Source organism: Ceratocystis lukuohia (assembly GCF_044167205.1).
Source record: "Ceratocystis lukuohia strain C4212 chromosome Unknown Supercontig5_pilon, whole genome shotgun sequence".
Classification (NCBI taxonomy): Eukaryota; Fungi; Ascomycota; class Sordariomycetes; order Microascales; family Ceratocystidaceae; genus Ceratocystis; species Ceratocystis lukuohia.
The window spans coordinates 2,623,067-2,640,498 of NW_027263524.1; the positions used below are offsets into that span (position 1 = coordinate 2,623,067).

The 17,432-nt window shown below is 48.9% G+C and overlaps 4 protein-coding genes across 4 annotated transcripts; 3 read left to right on the top strand and 1 right to left on the bottom strand.

Annotated features, from left to right (window-relative positions):
- Positions 1 to 1,989: 1,989 nt before the first annotated feature.
- Positions 1,990 to 3,889, top strand: HOO65_050565 (Peroxisomal membrane protein PEX29; the record flags this gene model as incomplete). Its single annotated transcript, XM_071003275.1, has 2 exons — positions 1,990 to 2,288; positions 2,530 to 3,889. 2 exons carry the CDS (start codon positions 1,990 to 1,992, stop codon positions 3,887 to 3,889), a joined length of 1,659 nt encoding a protein of 552 aa, XP_070858624.1.
- Positions 3,890 to 4,470: 581 nt separating this feature from the next.
- Positions 4,471 to 6,291, bottom strand: HOO65_050566 (Geranylgeranyl pyrophosphate synthase; the record flags this gene model as incomplete). Its single annotated transcript, XM_071000940.1, has 1 exon — positions 4,471 to 6,291. One exon carries the CDS (start codon positions 6,289 to 6,291, stop codon positions 4,471 to 4,473), a length of 1,821 nt encoding a protein of 606 aa, XP_070858625.1.
- A 3,092-nt stretch (positions 6,292 to 9,383) lies between these two features.
- On the top strand, positions 9,384 to 10,399 carry HOO65_050567 (Cell division control protein 14; the record flags this gene model as incomplete). Its single annotated transcript, XM_071003481.1, has 2 exons — positions 9,384 to 9,809; positions 9,941 to 10,399. The coding sequence occupies 2 exons, from the start codon at positions 9,384 to 9,386 to the stop codon at positions 10,397 to 10,399; spliced, it is 885 nt and encodes a 294-aa protein (XP_070858626.1).
- Positions 10,400 to 12,415: 2,016 nt separating this feature from the next.
- On the top strand, positions 12,416 to 13,108 carry HOO65_050568 (uncharacterized protein; the record flags this gene model as incomplete). Its single annotated transcript, XM_071000941.1, has 1 exon — positions 12,416 to 13,108. One exon carries the CDS (start codon positions 12,416 to 12,418, stop codon positions 13,106 to 13,108), a length of 693 nt encoding a protein of 230 aa, XP_070858627.1.
- Between the last annotated feature and the right edge of the window lie 4,324 nt (positions 13,109 to 17,432).

Below are 17,432 nucleotides of genomic sequence, written 5' to 3' on the forward strand. Positions count from 1 at the left end.
CCAGAGACCTGGCCGAGAGACGCCCCACAGAAAACAGCAACAAAGAGTAAGCCCAAGACGAGAAAATGAGGGTGCAGCTCTGGTTGACCACCCTTTCTTGAGTCCTACTTGTTGAGCTAGCTGGCTACCTGTGTGTTGCCTGTCCGTTGTCTGGCTCACTCTCTTTGTTCGTCGTGTTGTTGTTTGATGTGTTGTTTTGCACCAAAGGAAGCAAATAACATGCATGCATGCATACCATATCTTCCTAGTTGAGGATCAACGTGTAATTTCCAACTTCCAGCCTTCCAACCTCCATCTTGGGCTTTTTTTCTATTCTTTGACACAACAGCCCCTGGCTTGGTTCCCTAACACAAGACTACCTCCCACCACTACGGTTGGTTGTTTGTTGCTACTGCTAATGCTGCTACGGCTGCTTTGTCTTTCCCCAGCCTCCATCTTCATAAACATCCTCCCCAAATAATAACACACGCAAGAGCCCTTCGATTGCCCCGGCTGTTCGTTCTGCCATCTCCCTTCTTATTTCCCCAGACGAAATCTTCTGGCTTTCATATAACCCATCGGGATCTTGGATGCAAGATTCAGGAGATAATATGGCATCGCAATATTGGGCTGCAAGCAGTAGTCTGGGACAGGCGGACGGACCTTCAAGTCCATCCAACATGGACAACCATCACAAACGAAAAACGCCATGATCCATAATCCAAGCTTAGTTTTTGCTCAGCATAGAGCATGATATACGGTATACTTGTCACCATCCCTTGCCCTGTCCTGTCTTTAGTCCTGTCTCTCGACTTTGTCTCTAGCCCTGGATCTAGACACCAACTGCAAACACAGCTAGACACAAAAGAGCAGCACATAAAGGGGGTCCGTGAAAAAGGGCTGCTCTATCCCGTAAAAGGGCAGAGTGAAATTGAGCAAGCCGCCCTCGTGTCCTTCCCATGTAGAGAAGCAAAACACATCACACACAGACATCTCATACAATAAACAAAAGCCTATTGCTAACAAGAGAGGCCAAGCAAGCTAGCTCTGCCACACACAGTCGGTAAATAAATAACTTGTTTGCAACAGTTGTTTCTTCGCACTCGTCTTCTCCCTTTGTTCCCCTGGCCTAAGTTCCCACCTAGTAACGCCCATGGCAACAAATCCCGACATTTGCTGTTGGGCCCTCGCCACCCTAGCCCTTTTCTTTGTGCTGGTCCCTGCTCTTATCCTTCGTCCTTGGCTTATTTTCGGTGTTTTATCAAGTAATATGCATCAACTAGTATAACTATAGTAAAAATCTCTGTAGGTCTACCCGCCCATTTTAGTTCTTGACTTGTGCAGGAAGAGCAGGGCAACAAGGGCTCTTCCGTATCGTCTGAGTTTAGATATAGGTTGAATGAGAGGTTCCAGATTGACCGCTGTAGACATAGACATGCAATGTAGCGCCAAAAGCAGAGCTGCAAGCTGATGGCTGGCCAAGATTAGACTAGAGTAGACCGTTTTGACAAGGGCTGACCGCTTCTCTTGGCTAGGGGGCGAGGAAACGGATCAAGCAGCTTCATGTAGGAATTTGTTTGGGGGTTACTAAGGGTTAGGATTCAGCGGCTGACCTGTGAGACTGACAGCTGGCGTGCTGATCCGCCAGCTGCAGGCTCATATCATTTGCATTCACCTTCCCATCTTCACATGTCGCTGCGGCTTTGTGACCAAGGCATGGTGAGACAACAGGTTCTCCGGCACAACTCTGTCCTTTTGCCCTTCTTCTCTTTTGCCCGTACATGTTTTACAGTCAGGCATTATTGGACCCTTATCTAGCCTAACTTCTCCATCTACTGTGTGCCATTATATACTACTTTTTTGCTTGTTGTTGCTTGTGGCTTGTCGTGCTAGAGGCTCGTGCTACGGCTCCAAGCTTGCTTGCTCTCACCCCAATCAAGGCTAATTCGCAGCTTACAGTAGAACCTCGCACAAACAACGCATCGTCTTGACACGATTCGTCGGCGCCTCATGGACGAGTTTACTGCCGACTTATTCGTCAGCCGAGACCCGTCACCAGATGGAGAGCATGCACCTCTGCGTGTGTGTGACAAGGACCGGTACCAGCAACAGAGGCAGGACTCGCCTCACGCTGGTGGCCACAATGACAAGCCGTCGCGCCAGAAAACAAGCCCCTCAAAGTCTAGCAATATCGTCCCAGTAGCACCGGCTCCACAACCACGGGCCCAGGAGACCAAAGGAGGCGGCTTCAGACAGCGAATAGCTGCTTTACGTGACAAAGCTTCGTTGCAGGACCGCTTGCTGGAAACGTGAGTCTTACCAGATTGATTCTTGGGGTTTCTTGATATAAATCCAGCGGAAATTCCGCTATAATTTTCACCCGCAGCCATGTTGTTTTGTCTTGGTTTTTTATTTTATTTTTGCACCGTTGGATAGCTACTCTTTCTTGGTCCTCTCTTCCTGATATGCAGGCTTGTGTCAAGATCACCCCGCAATGAAGCGCAGAAAAAAGAACACTCCCCATCGAAGCCCGCGTCAATTTCTAGCTAGCCTCAAGCTAACCCCGTTGCCCTTGAAAAGAATTCTTGCGCAAATAGTTCCCGAAGATGACTCTGCCGCTGCTAGCAGGCCACCGGTGCCACAGACCACCGGCATGGAATTTTATGAAAACCGCCCTAACTTTAACATTACTACCATGTCTAATAACTTTCGCCGCTTCAATGCCCGTATCGGCGTCGTCTTCAAGTTCCAGGAGCAAGTGATCCGCATTCTTACCTGGCAGCGTTACTCGCATACCCTCTCCGTGTTGGCCGTCTACAGCTTCGTTTGTCTAGACCCACATCTCCTCCCCATCCTCCCCCTTGCTGTCCTAATGCTGGGGGTCTTTATACCCGGCTTTTTGGCCCGCCATCCGGCCCCACCACTCGGGCCCGGACCACTGACCTACTCGCCTGGAGGCCCTCCCATAGCTCCCGCGCACACCGCCAAGCCTGCCAAGGAGCTGAGCCGCGACTTTCTACAGAATATGCGCGACCTTCAGAATTGCATGGATGACTTTTGCGTTGGCCACGATCAAGTTGTTTCTACCATTGTGCCCATTACAAACTTTAGTGATGAAGCGCATTCTTCTGCCATCTTCGTCTTCATGTTTGCTGCTAGCGTGCTAATGTCCATCTCGGCCCACCTCCTGCCATGGCGGTTGCTGTTTCTTGCTGGCGGTTGGGCTGTATTTGGCATGCACCACCCTCGAATTGCCGCCCTACTAGAGGCTACGCGACGTACACACGCCGAATCACAGGAAGCCTTAGCCAAGCGTTGGCTCGACACATGGATCCGCCACGATATCATCTTGGACAGTGCTCCCGAGACGCGCGAAGTTGAAGTATTTGAGCTGCAGCGTATGATAGCTGGTAGCAGTGAGTGGGAGCCATGGCTATTCTCCCCATCCCCATACGATCCGCTGTCACAACCACGTCTCGCGGCCGAGCGGCCACGCGGTACGCGTTTCTTCGAGGACGTCCTCCCGCCCGAGGGCTGGGAGTGGAGTGAGAAGAAGTGGGCATTAGATCTATGGAGTCGCGAGTGGGTTGAAGAGCGCATCATCACGGGTGTTGAGGTCGAGACAGAGGGCGAGCGTTGGGTTTATGACATGCCGAGCGCAACGAGTACGGCAGACGCCAAGACGGACCCCACCGGGGTGGCTCCGCCCAGTTCCGGGGATGACAATGGGTCGATAGCATCGTCGTTGGTAGCTTTAGAGTCATTGCAGAGCGTAACAGGGGACACACAACAAGCTAAGACGGGGCTAGACGCATGGGACGAAGGTGAGGGAGTTGTTCAGCACGGTGAGTGGAGGCGGCGACGGTGGGTGCGCATTGTCAAACGACAGCAGCAGATCGAGGAGGCGTGACTTGAATCTGAGATATACAGCTAGCCTACGCAAATACATTGATTCAGACACCTACACATTGGCGTATCCATACAAAGTAATACGGTATTTATTAAAACACAAAATGTATATGAAAGGCATAGAACATGCAACACCAACACACCCTTGCAGCCAAAGTCTCCAAAAATGAATGCCCCTGAGGAAAGTCGTGTTTCTTTTTTTGCGCATGTTGTCGAGTCTCACAACCGAGACAAAGAAGGAAAAGGGGAAAGGGAAAAGTGGTAGTACTCGGGTGAAGAGGGAGAAAGGGGTTGAGAAAGAAGACAATACCTAAACAAGGGAAACAACAGAGGAATGAATAAGTGAAGAAAGAAGAGGGTAAATAAATAAGCCTAGCAACAAAACGCCATGCATGTGATTAAACAAGATGAAGCGAAGACGTGAGATACGAGTTAAGAAACGAAAAATTCTAAAACCGCCAGGAAATACAGATAATGAGTCATAAGAAAGTCGACCGAGACGCGAAATTAACAGGATGGAGAAGTATAGGAGAGATAAGCCTGCTTGTCTAAAAGTGCAGCATGTATCAAGTACACCCACATTCATGAGCGCAACTTGTCCAAGTGATCCCGATGCTGCTCTTGCTGTGCAGCCATTGCTTGCATAGCACGCACCGGCAGTGGTGGAGTTGGCAGAGGGTCATGGGAGACAGAAGCATCAGAGCGAAAAACCGAGGCAGACGGCTGGTCGGGCCCATTCTCCGCAGCTTCGGACGGCAACACCATGGCATCAAGGATAGCCAGAATGTTAGCCGTCTTGCCCCGGCCATCGTCGATTTCAAAAGCTAGCTTGCGTGCTCGCTCAATCAGCACATTGACAACGCTGCGGGTGTAGACGAAGCTACCCATGCTCTCCATGTAGGAGACAGCATAGCGTTTAACATCGACATCGGTTGTTTTTTGGCGCAGGATGTTTATGAGCTGGGTGTTGGCGGGGTCCGCACGGATAGCATGGATGATGGGAAAAGAGAATTTGCCCTCGGTCAGATCCTCACAGAGGCCCTTATTGTGGGAGTACTCGCGGGACGAGAGGTTGAGATAGTCGTCACGAATCTGGAAAATAAGCCCCACCAAATTGACCAGCGATACACAGTCGACAAGCGATCGCGATTCGGCCTGCATCAGCTTTATTCCCAGGCGAAACAGGCCACCCGTCTTGTTGCCCACCATCTCGAGATAGTCCTCTTCGGACGGACAGGTCAAGTTATCGCGCCAGAACAGGTCCATGCCCTGGCCACGGTGCAGGTGTAGCATCTCATCGGCAAAAATGGAAATTGCATTTGGACTTCGAAGACGCTGAACCTCCTGCAGGGCCTGAAAGTAAATGTAGTTGGCCGAGTTGATTGTCTGGGCCACACCAAAGATGTTATGCGCCACAGGCAAGCCGCGACGCAAAGATGATGAATCCTCAACATCATCAATGAGCAGAGAGGCGGTGTGAAGCATTCCGACGACCTGAGTAATTATGGCCAAGCTTTCGGCAGGCACTTCTAGCCACACATCGAAAGCCCTAATCAGCTGTGCGCGAAAGTCCTTTCCAGGATGGGCGTAGAGGTAATCGAACGGACCACAAACCGCCTTTTCCTTTTCAGGGGTCCAAAGCTTGCGACCAGTGAAGTCAAGGTCCTCGGTGGCATATCGCGAAGGGTCGGGTGGTGGCGGCGGCGGCGGCATTGTTTGGGTCACAAATGGCTGGGCAGATCTGGGGTGTGAGCGAGAGTGTGACGTGTATGATTGTGAGCGGGAGTGAGAGTAGGAAAGCGACAGGGAGAGCGATAGAGATTGCGAACGAGAGCGAGCCCGCGAGTTTACGCGGGGAGGACCGGGTGCAGACGAGGCGGAGCCAGCAAGACCGGAAACTGAAGAGTCCGTAGAGGGCGAGGGTGACGAGGAGGGCTGTAGTGCGGAGGTAGCAACAGGAGCGGCGGTGGCAGACTCGGGAACGTGAGCGAGTCTGTAGGTGACTGTTGTCGAAGAAGGCGCAGGGGGGAAAGATGTGGTGTTGTAGGCGGTTGTTGTCGTTGCAGGAGTGGAGGCGCGGCGAGCAGCACGGGTGTTCTGGTGACCCGTGGATGACGTTCGAGGGGGGATTTTGGTGGGAGGCGGCGGCGGCGTTGAGTAATGGGAGGGGGAAGGTAACGAGCCAAATGTCGCAATAGTAGCCAAGCTAGAAGCTGTTGAGATCGACGAGGCTAGTACAATATTTTCGGGGCGAGGGCCAGGGGCGGTCGGGGGTGGAGATATCGTGGCCTTGAGAGTTTTGGTAGGGCTTGGGGTAGAAGAGGGTCCAGGGCGGGGTGGGGAGGCAGCAGAATGAGACAGTATTTTGTCCTTGTCTCGGGACAGGCGCTTATACCACTGCATCCTAAGGGTTTGATAGGGTTGATGTGATGAGAGAGAGAAACTAAGAGACAATCTCGCAGAGCGGATAGCACGAGATCAAGATCGAAAATTGAGGAACTGGTTGCTGGATAACGAAAGCCACAATTTGAATCCGGCTGCATCCAACTTTGGGGCTGGCACAGCAGATGTAAGGCGAGACGCGGCCAAGAGGATATGGGCGATACAGCGTCAATTGGCTGGCTGGCTGGGCTGGGCTGGTCTTGACTGGTCTTGACTGGACTGGATGAAGCTCAGGCTAGAGCTCTGGCTATAGCTTGGTTGGTGACACTAGTGGGTGGCCCGTGCTATACCTTGGCAGATGGTTTCAATACATGAGCTCAAGTTTGAGGTTGTGTATTACAAACGCACGTCGATTGGACGGCAGGCCGGATATAGTGCGAGGTAACGGCAGATGGAGGAAGATGGAGGGTAGTAAGAGGGCGTAAAGGAGGAGGGGAAAAAATGGTAGCAAAAGGAGGAACAGGACAGGAAGAAGAATCTGGTGAAAGAAGAGCAAACAAGATATCGGAAAACTCCTGACTTAGCAGTATGTCAAGAATGAAGACTCGACCAAGAACAAGTAATCACAGACCGGAAACACGAGATATTGACCGGAAAATACAAGCAGGAAATATGAGGAGATGTTGGTTCAAGCCAAGCTTCTGTCTTGGTAGAGGTTGTCTTGGGAGAGAATTCGCCTGCGAAAATGAAAGAGTCAAAAGATAAAGAAGAGGGATAGGACAAGACGGGGAGGATATACCAGAAGTAAGAGGGGAGAGAAGAAGAGGAAGATAAATGGAATTAAAGATCAATAAATTAATATAAAATGCAGCATGCAACAGAAGGAAAGCTAGGAATGAAATGCAGCCCTTTCTCGCTTCTAAGTTTTCTTTGGCCCAGCTAATTATTTCTTTTTATATGTTAATCCTTTTATTTCTCCTCCCATTATAATGTCCCTTATCCTCTACAATACTCCAGGAGAGTGCGTTGCTGCTGCTGTATTTGCGTTGGCCGTCCTGACTAAAGACACACTCTATCTCCCGCGATGATAAACCGTCTCCATCTCTCTCTCGTACGTGCTATGCTTCTTGCCGACCGTGTCTCTTTTTTACATCGTTTGCTGTCTCTGGTCTCTGGGGTATTCTCGTATATTTTCTTCTTGAAAGTATCTTGTATCTCTCCTCTCTCCCCCTAGCATGCACCAGTCACCCTTCTAACAAGGGGTTGTGCCAACCTGGCAAGCTCCTTGCAAGCACAAGCACAAAATCTGACTACGTCTGACTAACTTTCGTAGTAAGACAATGACGAGACAGGAGCGATGATTAGTCTGGCTTGACAACTTCTGGCTAGGCTATGGACCAGCTAGGTGCAGAGGAGACCCGGCCTAGCCTACAGGTCTAGCTTGCTATTAATATTGGCATATGCATATTCACGTGCTATTTATTTACTTGACACATGCTCACACTCATGCTCATACACACCCACAAACAGACAAATAGGCAGACAAGCAGACAGGCAGACAGGCAATCAGGAAAACAATCAAATAGATAGACATGCAGGCATACACTTGTGCACTTGCCTCTCCTTTCTCGCACCCTCTACTTTCTGACCACAACTAGCACTTCCTGATAACTTGCACCACGCTGCATTATAGCCCCTCCCTGCTCTTGGCCTCCCTCCTCTAGTTCAAGGTTCCTTTTGTGCTGTCATCGTACATAACACCCATACATTATTACACTTACATCTAGCTTCCCTGCTATCCCATCGGCACCCCCGGCCTGCATGTGCATAACATAAATGTAGAGCGCATGTAATCCACAGTTTAGGATATCTCTCCACTTCATAGCATCACAGAAGCAACACAACCTTCCAAATGAGTAATCCCGCTTTGCTGCCTCATCCGTGGTTTGACTTTGTTGGTATATATCAGCCCAGCCTAACATTACCCAGCCCAGCCAGGCCAATTTTTGCCCAGCCGAGTCATACGGAGGCAGCGAGGAAGAGAACAAGGGAAAAGTTAATCATTTCCGCTTATTATATGAACAGCCTTGCCCTCCCCCCCCCCCCCGGCCACGACGACGGTCACAGCGAGGCCTTGCCTCTCCTTCATCTGATTATCTATCGTAGCTCCTTTTGTGGGACTCTCTTTTGCGTTGGCCCATCTTCATTCCCACCTCTTTCCCAATGCTCCGACAGACCTCTCTCACTTGCTTCTACCCGTCCTCATCCTTCTTCGTCTAGCCTTCTGTCCTGCACAAGAACAGCAGCATCTTACAAGGCCCCCTTCTTCTTTTACAGGCCTTGTCCTAGCCCCATCCCATCTCCCATTTTCATCCCATAGCCGAATGAAAGCTGAACAAAAAGATGGCGCCCAGTAATCCCTGCTTAATGACCGTTATTTTGAACAAAAGGCTAAGGGGCAGAAAGAGCTATGGTAAGTAACTCAATCATGGTAACCCTTCGCAACCCTATTGTTTCATAACCCTAATATAGCTCCCGCGCCGTTGCCCCGCCAGCTGGCCTTTTTGGCTCTCAAGCTTTTTTCCCTTACGTCAAAGGTCAACAAAGACACTGAACAAGAAGAACGTCATCGTCAAAACCACTTGTCTTAGTTCGACACTCATTTTAGTTTGCAACGCTCGTTTTGTTATTGATATTCACTACCAAATCTATTAGTTACCCCTCTCCTTTCTTTATATTTTGCCTTGCTTAGTTGCTTGCTACTAATATCTGTCTACACCGCCCATCGTCCACTCAGTTTCTGGCTTGTTTTCTTTGCACCATAACCATCTTGACGCCATCTCTCAACTGATCTCCCTTGCTCTCCAACCGTCATCTTTATTTTGTCTTAACAGCGTCTCCTGGTGCCTTGTTTAACCCTTCCCTTGCGTCTCTCGCCTCGCTCAACCCTCCCCCCCCCCTCCTTCGATCCCGTCCCCCAGCTCCCTCCCATATTGGCAATCTGACACAAATCCTCGTGTTACGAACTCAGCGAACTTATCGCCACAACTTGTTTCTCGTTCTTGATATTCGGCTAGCCAAGCTGCCTTCCCTTACGTCCCTGCCTCCCCGCAATGGAAGCCCTTCTCTCTCTAGCCTTTGATAATCTCTCATCCTACGATGGGCCCAAGGTGCGCAAAGGACTGCGCCAGGTAGAAGGCCTTCTAGCCCAAATATGCCTCTCTCAGGCTTCATCATCACCAACATCATCGTCGGCCAACACCACAGGCCATGATCCCTCCGATCCAGAGGCGCCGCCGGCTCGAAAGGGCTTGGCCCAGCTAGGCGATGATCCAGCCTTCCAAGAGTTTTTCAAGCTGCAAGAAGGCTTTGAGTGGAACGTCATGCTACGCCTAATCAACACGCTTGACCGGCTTATGGGGAAGGGCGACGACGGCCAGAATGACCTATTGATTTTGAATTCCCTCGACTTAATCCAGGGCGTGCTTTTGCTACACCCACCGAGCAAGACGCTTTTTGCGCGAGAACAGCATATGAATGTACGTAGAAAATATGCTTTCCCATGATCGGCCGACTTTCTAGGACAAGCTGTTTTCCCTCTTCTCCTGTCCAGACCAGGCAGATAGGCAACTCGAATGTCTTGCTAATTTTTACTTTCATCTTTTGCTAGTTGCTTCTCGATCTTCTCGAACCCGTCAACTGCCCCGCCATCCAGTCCGCGACACTACTTACCCTCGTTGTCGCCCTTATTGACACTCCCTTCAACACTCGCACTTTTGAAGCTCTTGACGGCCTACTGACAGTCACTTCGCTTTTCAAATCCCGCTCAACATCGCGCGAAGTCAAGATGAAGCTTGTCGAATTCCTCTACTTCTACCTCATGCCCGAAACTCCAATCTCTAGCGATGCTTCACACGGCAGCTCGACATATGGAAGCATCATAATGAAGTCAGGCAGCGTCCGGTCCGGCAGCCACACCAGCTCTGGATCCGAGGTCACTCTTGTTGACGAAGACACTGAGATCCTGACTACTAGCGAAAAACAGCAACTCCTAGGCAGGTATCTGAGTAATGTTGATGACCTGGTCAAAGACTTGCGCGTATGCACGCCGTTTGGCGGGGTGTGCTAGAAATAGGGATAGGATAGGATGAAATGGGGCGGGATGGGATAGGACGGGGACGGGCGGGAACTGTTCCTGGTATCGAATCTTTTTGTCGACCATTGTTTTCTTGTAATCATCTACTTGCACCAGGCGTTTGGAGTCATCATCATCAGCATTATCAGCATCATCAACCTTTGTTTCGATTTTATTTAACAATATTCTCTCCTATTCTCTAATATTAGGCACCGCACCCATCAGGATCAAGTCAGCAGACATCAATAAACTCTCAAATTCTGGTCATTGGAATTTTAGTGATGCTCCCAATGAAGGCAGGGGTCTAATTAGCATGACGTGAGGTATAGGGTTAATAATGCTTATACAACGGTATAATAACCCTAATAATTGGTATACCTGACTAGGGGTATATAGCCTTGGCTAATTTTACAACCAACTATTTACCATTTTTGTGTTCCAAGATCTAGTAACACCACGCCGCGCCACGCCTTGGCCCCATATATTGGTCAACCATATATGCCTGGGTATTGCATTCACAGTGCAATATATCTTTACCAATATTATATTGTACAGGCACATGTAAAGCAGGAAATTGCGGCAATTCGCAGACTGCCTGAGATGAAAATTTCACAAGTAAATGTTGGTATCCTCGTTGGCATGGGAGAACATAGCTAGCTGTCTGAGAGCTCCACTGACATATGGGAGGCCCATCTGTTCCGCAGTTATTGTCTTAGAGCTCTACTGTTGTAGAACTCCAGGACTTTTCAAGGCCTGCGATGATTTTTGGGGTGGATCTTGTGGAGCTTGCTGTTATGTTTCCTCTAGTATCCATCTTCCTTGCGCTTTCTTAACTAGCTCAAAGATGTGGTCTTCTGGCAATGAATCCCAAGTCTTGTTGATAAAACGTGTAGCCTGTCATGACTATCTTCCTTGTTTCGTCATGTCTATTCTGAATACGGCTTTTCGTATAGCTCTAACGATATCTAATTGAATTGAGATCAGGGGAATATGGGTGCCACGGACATATCCCATACCTCCATTTTCTAGGTTCAGAAGGACCTCACAAGTACTATGCCATGGTGCACCATGTTATAAGCTAGGTAGGTTGTTTCAGTGTGGTGGATGTTTTCTTTCGAGTCATATGCTGCTTGTATTGCTGCTGGTGGGGCATTGAACAGCTTGTAAACTCTGAATGCTGGATTAGATAGTTGATGATGGCCGTAGAAAGGTAGCTCTTCTGCCTCTTCAAGAAGAAGTGATGTACTTGAGTAGCTGTGGTTGTTGAGGAATAATTATCTAAGAGCTATTGCATCTAGGGGATAAAGGGCCCTTATTAACATAAGATGCATAGTAGATTTAGTGCTTTGAATGGGTTAGTGATAGCCCTAAGTTTTATCAAAGGAAGTTATGCATCGAAACAAAATATTTTAATGCAGTGGGGTTAGTCATTTGTGAGATGGACAGAATAGTGGAGCAAAGAGCTACTTGAGAGTGTTTTAAATGTTGCTGTTGTCGCGTGGCGTCGCATATGTGGCGCTGTGGCAAAAGGAAAATGATAGGATAGATAGACACAAAGTCGCCCTTGTCATGGGGTGGAAACGTTGCTGGTGTCGAGAGGGAGATGACGATAAAAGGGACGGAGAGAGAAACGATGCAGAAAAGAAAGACGTCGACATTTCTGAGTTAATCATCCAGTAATTATCCATGACAAACTTGTGGAATTTATAAATAACGACAGCATGGCTGCGGTTTTGTGCATCATGAAATGATGTTATTAAATATGCTTCCTAGTAACCCTAAAGATTACTCTTAAACCCACCGGCTTCCTTACCGCTTTTCTATCCCTCACATCTCTCTTCGTTTTCCTACCTGGGGCTCTCTGAGCCAATCTCCACCGGCTCCATAATTTCGCCTGGATGTTGCGGATTTCCAGCCACGCCTCTTGCATTCGTTGTCCGTAAGAGCCCAACCCCAGCATCCGGACCGGTATAGGTCCACGGTCCTACGCTAGCATTTGGCCCGGTATAAATGTTTTGTGGCCTAGTAGCTGACACTGTGGTATCATCCTGCTCTATCTCCGACATTGCGCCCTCTGAAAAGTGGGCTCTCCGGTCGCGATGCTTTTGCCACAGGACATACCCCACAAAGGAGAGCATCCCAGTTGCCGCGATCACACCAATTGCCAAGCCGGCTTTTGCGCCGCCGCTGAGAGACGATGATGATGGGGATGCAGATGGTGATGATGTAGATGATGATATAGATGATGACGCTAAGGATGTAGGGCCATCACTCAAAGTGATAACGCAAGAAACGTCGCCATTGCTAGATACAGAGCAGTCTGCGCTAGCCGGACAGCATCCACCCGGACCATTAGCACAAGGGCGTTGGTCCGTGGCGCAGTTAACAGGAGTGATGTTTGGTGTTGCTGAGGTGCCAGTAATTGTAGGCACTGCAGGGCCAACACAACCGCCGGTGCCTTGGCATGTGGACCCGTACGCACAGCAGCCGGAACCCTCCGAACCAACCCCTGATGCTGACGGGCAGAGGAATGAGCCGGTGGGACAGAGTCGCGGACAACAGGCCCTTTGGGTGGTTATAGTCCCTGATGACGTGGTAGTCGTGGTACACAAATACCCACTGCTTTTGCAAATGTCGGATATGCATGCGTTCGTCTCGCTGCAGCATCCGACGCTAGAGTCAGTTTGGATGAAGCAGTACTGAGAAGCACCACAGCATAGCTCGGGTTGGTTGATTTCACCACCTATTCATATGCAAGGGTTAGCAGCTGTTATAACCATACTAGGAGGATACCTGGGCAAAGGCTTGAACGTTAGGTACTTGTTTTTGAAAGAAGCACGGGGTTACACAGAGCAGAGGGGAGGGAAGGATAAATACGAGAAAAAGGATGAAAAAGAATGAGTAAAAGGACTGCGGAAGGGTGGAAGGATAATGGAAGAGTTATGGAACAAAAAAAGGGTGAGTAGAAGCTGCGGCTACTTACAGTTGTGCTGGTCCGCTAGGCAACTTGAGCCATCGCGCGGCTGCAACACTGCGAGCTCATGCTGGAGAAAGGCAACTCCAAAGCCACGACGGCCGGACACGCGTGCTGATTGAATAGCGGGGGCGAGAATAAGCAGGAAATATGAAAAGCTGGTAATCAGCTTCATCGCGGCCAAGTAACAGGATGTATTGAAAAGGCGGCGACGGAATGTTGAAGAGCGTGAGGGTAAAGTGACGAGGAAGTCGGACTGTGGGGAAACATCCGTGTTAAATAAGCCTTGCCCAGCGGCTCGGGATAGGTAGAGGCTAGAGCAAATGAAATTCAACGAAAGAGGGGAATAGCTTCCATTATGTATGGCTTGAAGGAGGTGCCCTGCCATGCTGCATTCGTTTACGCGGGCGTAAAAAGCCCAATGACTTGGTGCTTTGAGTCCTCTGAAGTCGGGCGTATCTGGGTCACACGAGGTGCATAATACTAGTCCGTATCTAGCTCGATCTGGCTACTAAGGATTTGTAACATCGTAAGATGGGGTGTAAAGTAGTCAATGTGGGCTATTTCGACCTTTTTTACAATGGAATATGTTTTATTGGCAAGTTGCTTAAGATCGTGACTGAGATTTGGTAGGATTCTCGGTTCGACGCTTCTTGGCCTGCCTCTTGAAAATTCCAAATCAAAAGACGGCCAGCTTCGGGAATCCGCTCGAAGGCATGGGAGGATTTCGCACCCTTACTTATGGTGCCTTCACCTGTAAAATTAGAATTATGATGGCGGCTGGAAGGATAAGCAAGAACAAGAACAAGCGTGTGATTGATAAAAAACATATCTTAGGCTAATTTGACGACTCCGATGGGGGTTGAATTACCTTCACGTATTATTTGCTGCGCTTAGCTACATTGGGGCCGGCCAGGAGGTCGATCAATATTGACCGTGTGTAAGTGGGTATGTAGTGTATGGAAACCTAGGCGTAAATAAAACTGACGGCAGAGATTCTGCGTTATCTCGGCGCATTTTCGTGAGTGTGAGGGGTAAGCGTGTTGCTGTTATTGGAGCACGTGGTGTGCATGGACGTCGCATCAGAATGCACAATGTTCAGAGGTAGGGTAGCTGAATGTGGGGGGTCTGGCTCGCGCCTTAGGGAAACTGGCTGGCGGCTTGCCGTTTCCTCATGGATGATTATTGATGTAGGCCGGAGGCGTTTAGACATGAATAGATAACCCACAGTGCATTGCAGGAAGGCTTTCACAGAGTTAGCATGAGGTCTTGGATATTGCTGCTGGTGTGGGATATTGGTCTCGCGGCGCTTGTGCTACACCATGCACTTTCCTGCGGAGGGGCATGCCCTATAAACATTCCGTCATATGCAGGGCTTCTCTATCCATGAACGTGGAAGTACTGGAATCAGAGTCTGTTCGCTTGAGGATTGCAGTTAGCTAGTCGAAGATGACTCGGATGAACTAGAGCCACATAGAACTATGTCAGCAGCCAAGGATAGCCTTGTATTACATTGCACGCGGCATTGAGGTGGCATATGGCCTGAGTCAAAAACAGGGAAGGGATTACCTACAGGAAAGCAGCCATGGCCATTGATAACAACTATGGCTGTTAGTCCACCACGTACAAACAATCGCTTCTATGGCCGGACATACGAACGTGCTTTCGAGAATGGTTACATGCTTGCGGTGTGCTACTAGAGGATGTATTCTGTACAACTGTTGGCTAACATGGGCTAGTAGTCGCGGAGTTTCTTGTAGTCTTGCGTATATATTTCTTGGGAAGGCGTAAAGCAGCTAGGCAGGTATGCATTGAATTGTGTGTTCAGCTTTTGTACGCTTGCATGAAAGTTTGTTAGAACCGATCCTCAGTCTTTTGAGGTCTCTATCAAAGTGATCTTCAGCTATTTAGATGAAATGACTTGCGCCGAGTCTTTACGGTAGTGTGAAACTGCATGGATGGCTAGAAACGGGCATGTATGGTAGGTGGGAAGTCCCGGAGAAGACAAAGGAGAGATTTGACCCGTATTGGTTGAATGGAAGTACTACTGTATGTAGATGCTGACTATCGCTGAACGTGGCTCTGGGCTGTTGGCGTAGCCATTGCTATGGCTATGCATGGTACGGGCTACTGGGCACAGGTAGAAAGCGGATAGTTGCGATTTGCGACATGCTGGTAATAAAGATAGTTTGACTGGAAACAGCGTGTCCCATACTGTTGATTGGGAGCCGGAACCGTAAAAGCTGGCATGGGTTGATCTTGAAGCGCCTCAAAGTTACTTTACGTATTATCCATAGAAAAAGCCCAGGGAGTATAATGATATTAGCTGCATGCTATGCATGAATTACAGGCGAGTTTGGGCCTACAACGCCTATAGTACTTGGGCAATTTTTGTGCTATCGAGCCAATAGTTAGTGAGTAGGAGAGTACGTTGGACAGAAGGAGCCGGCCACAGGTAGTTAAGAGGCAAATATGTCGGGCTAAAGCCTATTAAGAGCAGGCGGCGTTAAAATGCAAGGCGATGCTGCTGTAAAATAGCGCTTTATTGAAGAGTCAAGCAAAGCAGAGACAAACATATGAGAAAAAAGAGCACGGGATGTCAGACTAGGGTAGGCAAAGGTTACTCTCTTCATATGCACCTTGCATCTCCCCAAGATACCGAGCCCCAAGAACTACGACAGTCGGAATTCACTCACATCTGCAAAATGTATAAAATGACGAGTAAATTTCAGCATGGTAAACCGAAGCCCGGGATGAGATTTTAGTGCGGACTAACCTGGGCACAGGGGAACTCTATTCTAAGCTGAAAATAGATTGCTACATAATGGAAATACCAAGGAACGACTCGAAAGAACTTGCTAACGTAGATATCGGGGAAAGGGCAAGGGCTCAATGGAAGCCATGAATGAAGGCAACTGACCCTGGGAAATACATACTTTTTGTTTATGGATAAGTATTATGCTTGCCGGTGCTGCTTGACGTTCTCAAGGAATTGGGGGGTTTATTCATCTCATCTTATAAGGTTTGAGTGGGGATAGCTTGACTTTTGCCCCCCTAGGAACTAGGTTCCGGGAAGCGCCGGCCTTTGTCTCCTCCAGAATTTAATTTGAATGCGACTGCTCTTTGGCCTTCATACACCGTTGCTACTCGTGATGGATGTTGCCTGCATGGCTACTCCGGGAGTTTCCGTATGTCCTGACTATTTCAATGTTTGCGAGTGTCTATTTGCACGAGAAAGAAATGCTTTACATGTACTTCGTGCATCTCTGAGCTAGGTCGGCACCACCGTGAGACATTTATGTATCTAGCTACATTTGATGGGCTATTTCTTCAGAGTTAGATATCGCAGGTGTGTGGCTGGGCTTGAATAATGAGGGCCTAATCAATATGCATGGTAAACGAGTAGAAATTTTGGATCCTGCATTTCTTGGCTCTGTTAAAGCTTCGTCCGGACGCTAGTTGAGAACATGTAGATGAAATGCGACCAAGTATCGGTTGGGGGCTTGTTGATGTTGGAAACATTTACGTATTTTTTATTAGTGGATTTCGCCCTGGCGTTGGCCTCCAGGCTTTGGCTACTAGTGGTTCTCGGCCTCCAACTTATATATGGTGGAATCGACGTCCAAAACAAGCGTTGGGTCTCTGACTTTCAAGATGGAACTATTGGCTGTGTTATGCGCTTTTCTAGCACGGGTTGTGGCAAATGATGGAGCGCCGCAACGAAGTGTCAGTCCGAACTGCAGCTATAAGGGCAGAAGCGAGCCAAAAAGCAGTTAAAAATGGTGAAAGCAGCTCGACGATTGCGGGAAATGACGTCGCAAAAATAAAGGGGACCATATGCAGTACATGCTATAATGCATGGCAAATTGAGTAGTAGATCTAGACTCGGCCCTTTCACAGATATCCAGACATCATGGTAGTGAGTGGGCATCTGTGCCGGCTCCGTCGTACTAGTTAGTACCTTGCCCGCCATGCCATGCGTATAGTGCTGCGTACTATGTACACGCTGTTCTCTTCTTTTCAAGGTACCCCTCACTTTAAGAGTTGGGCGTT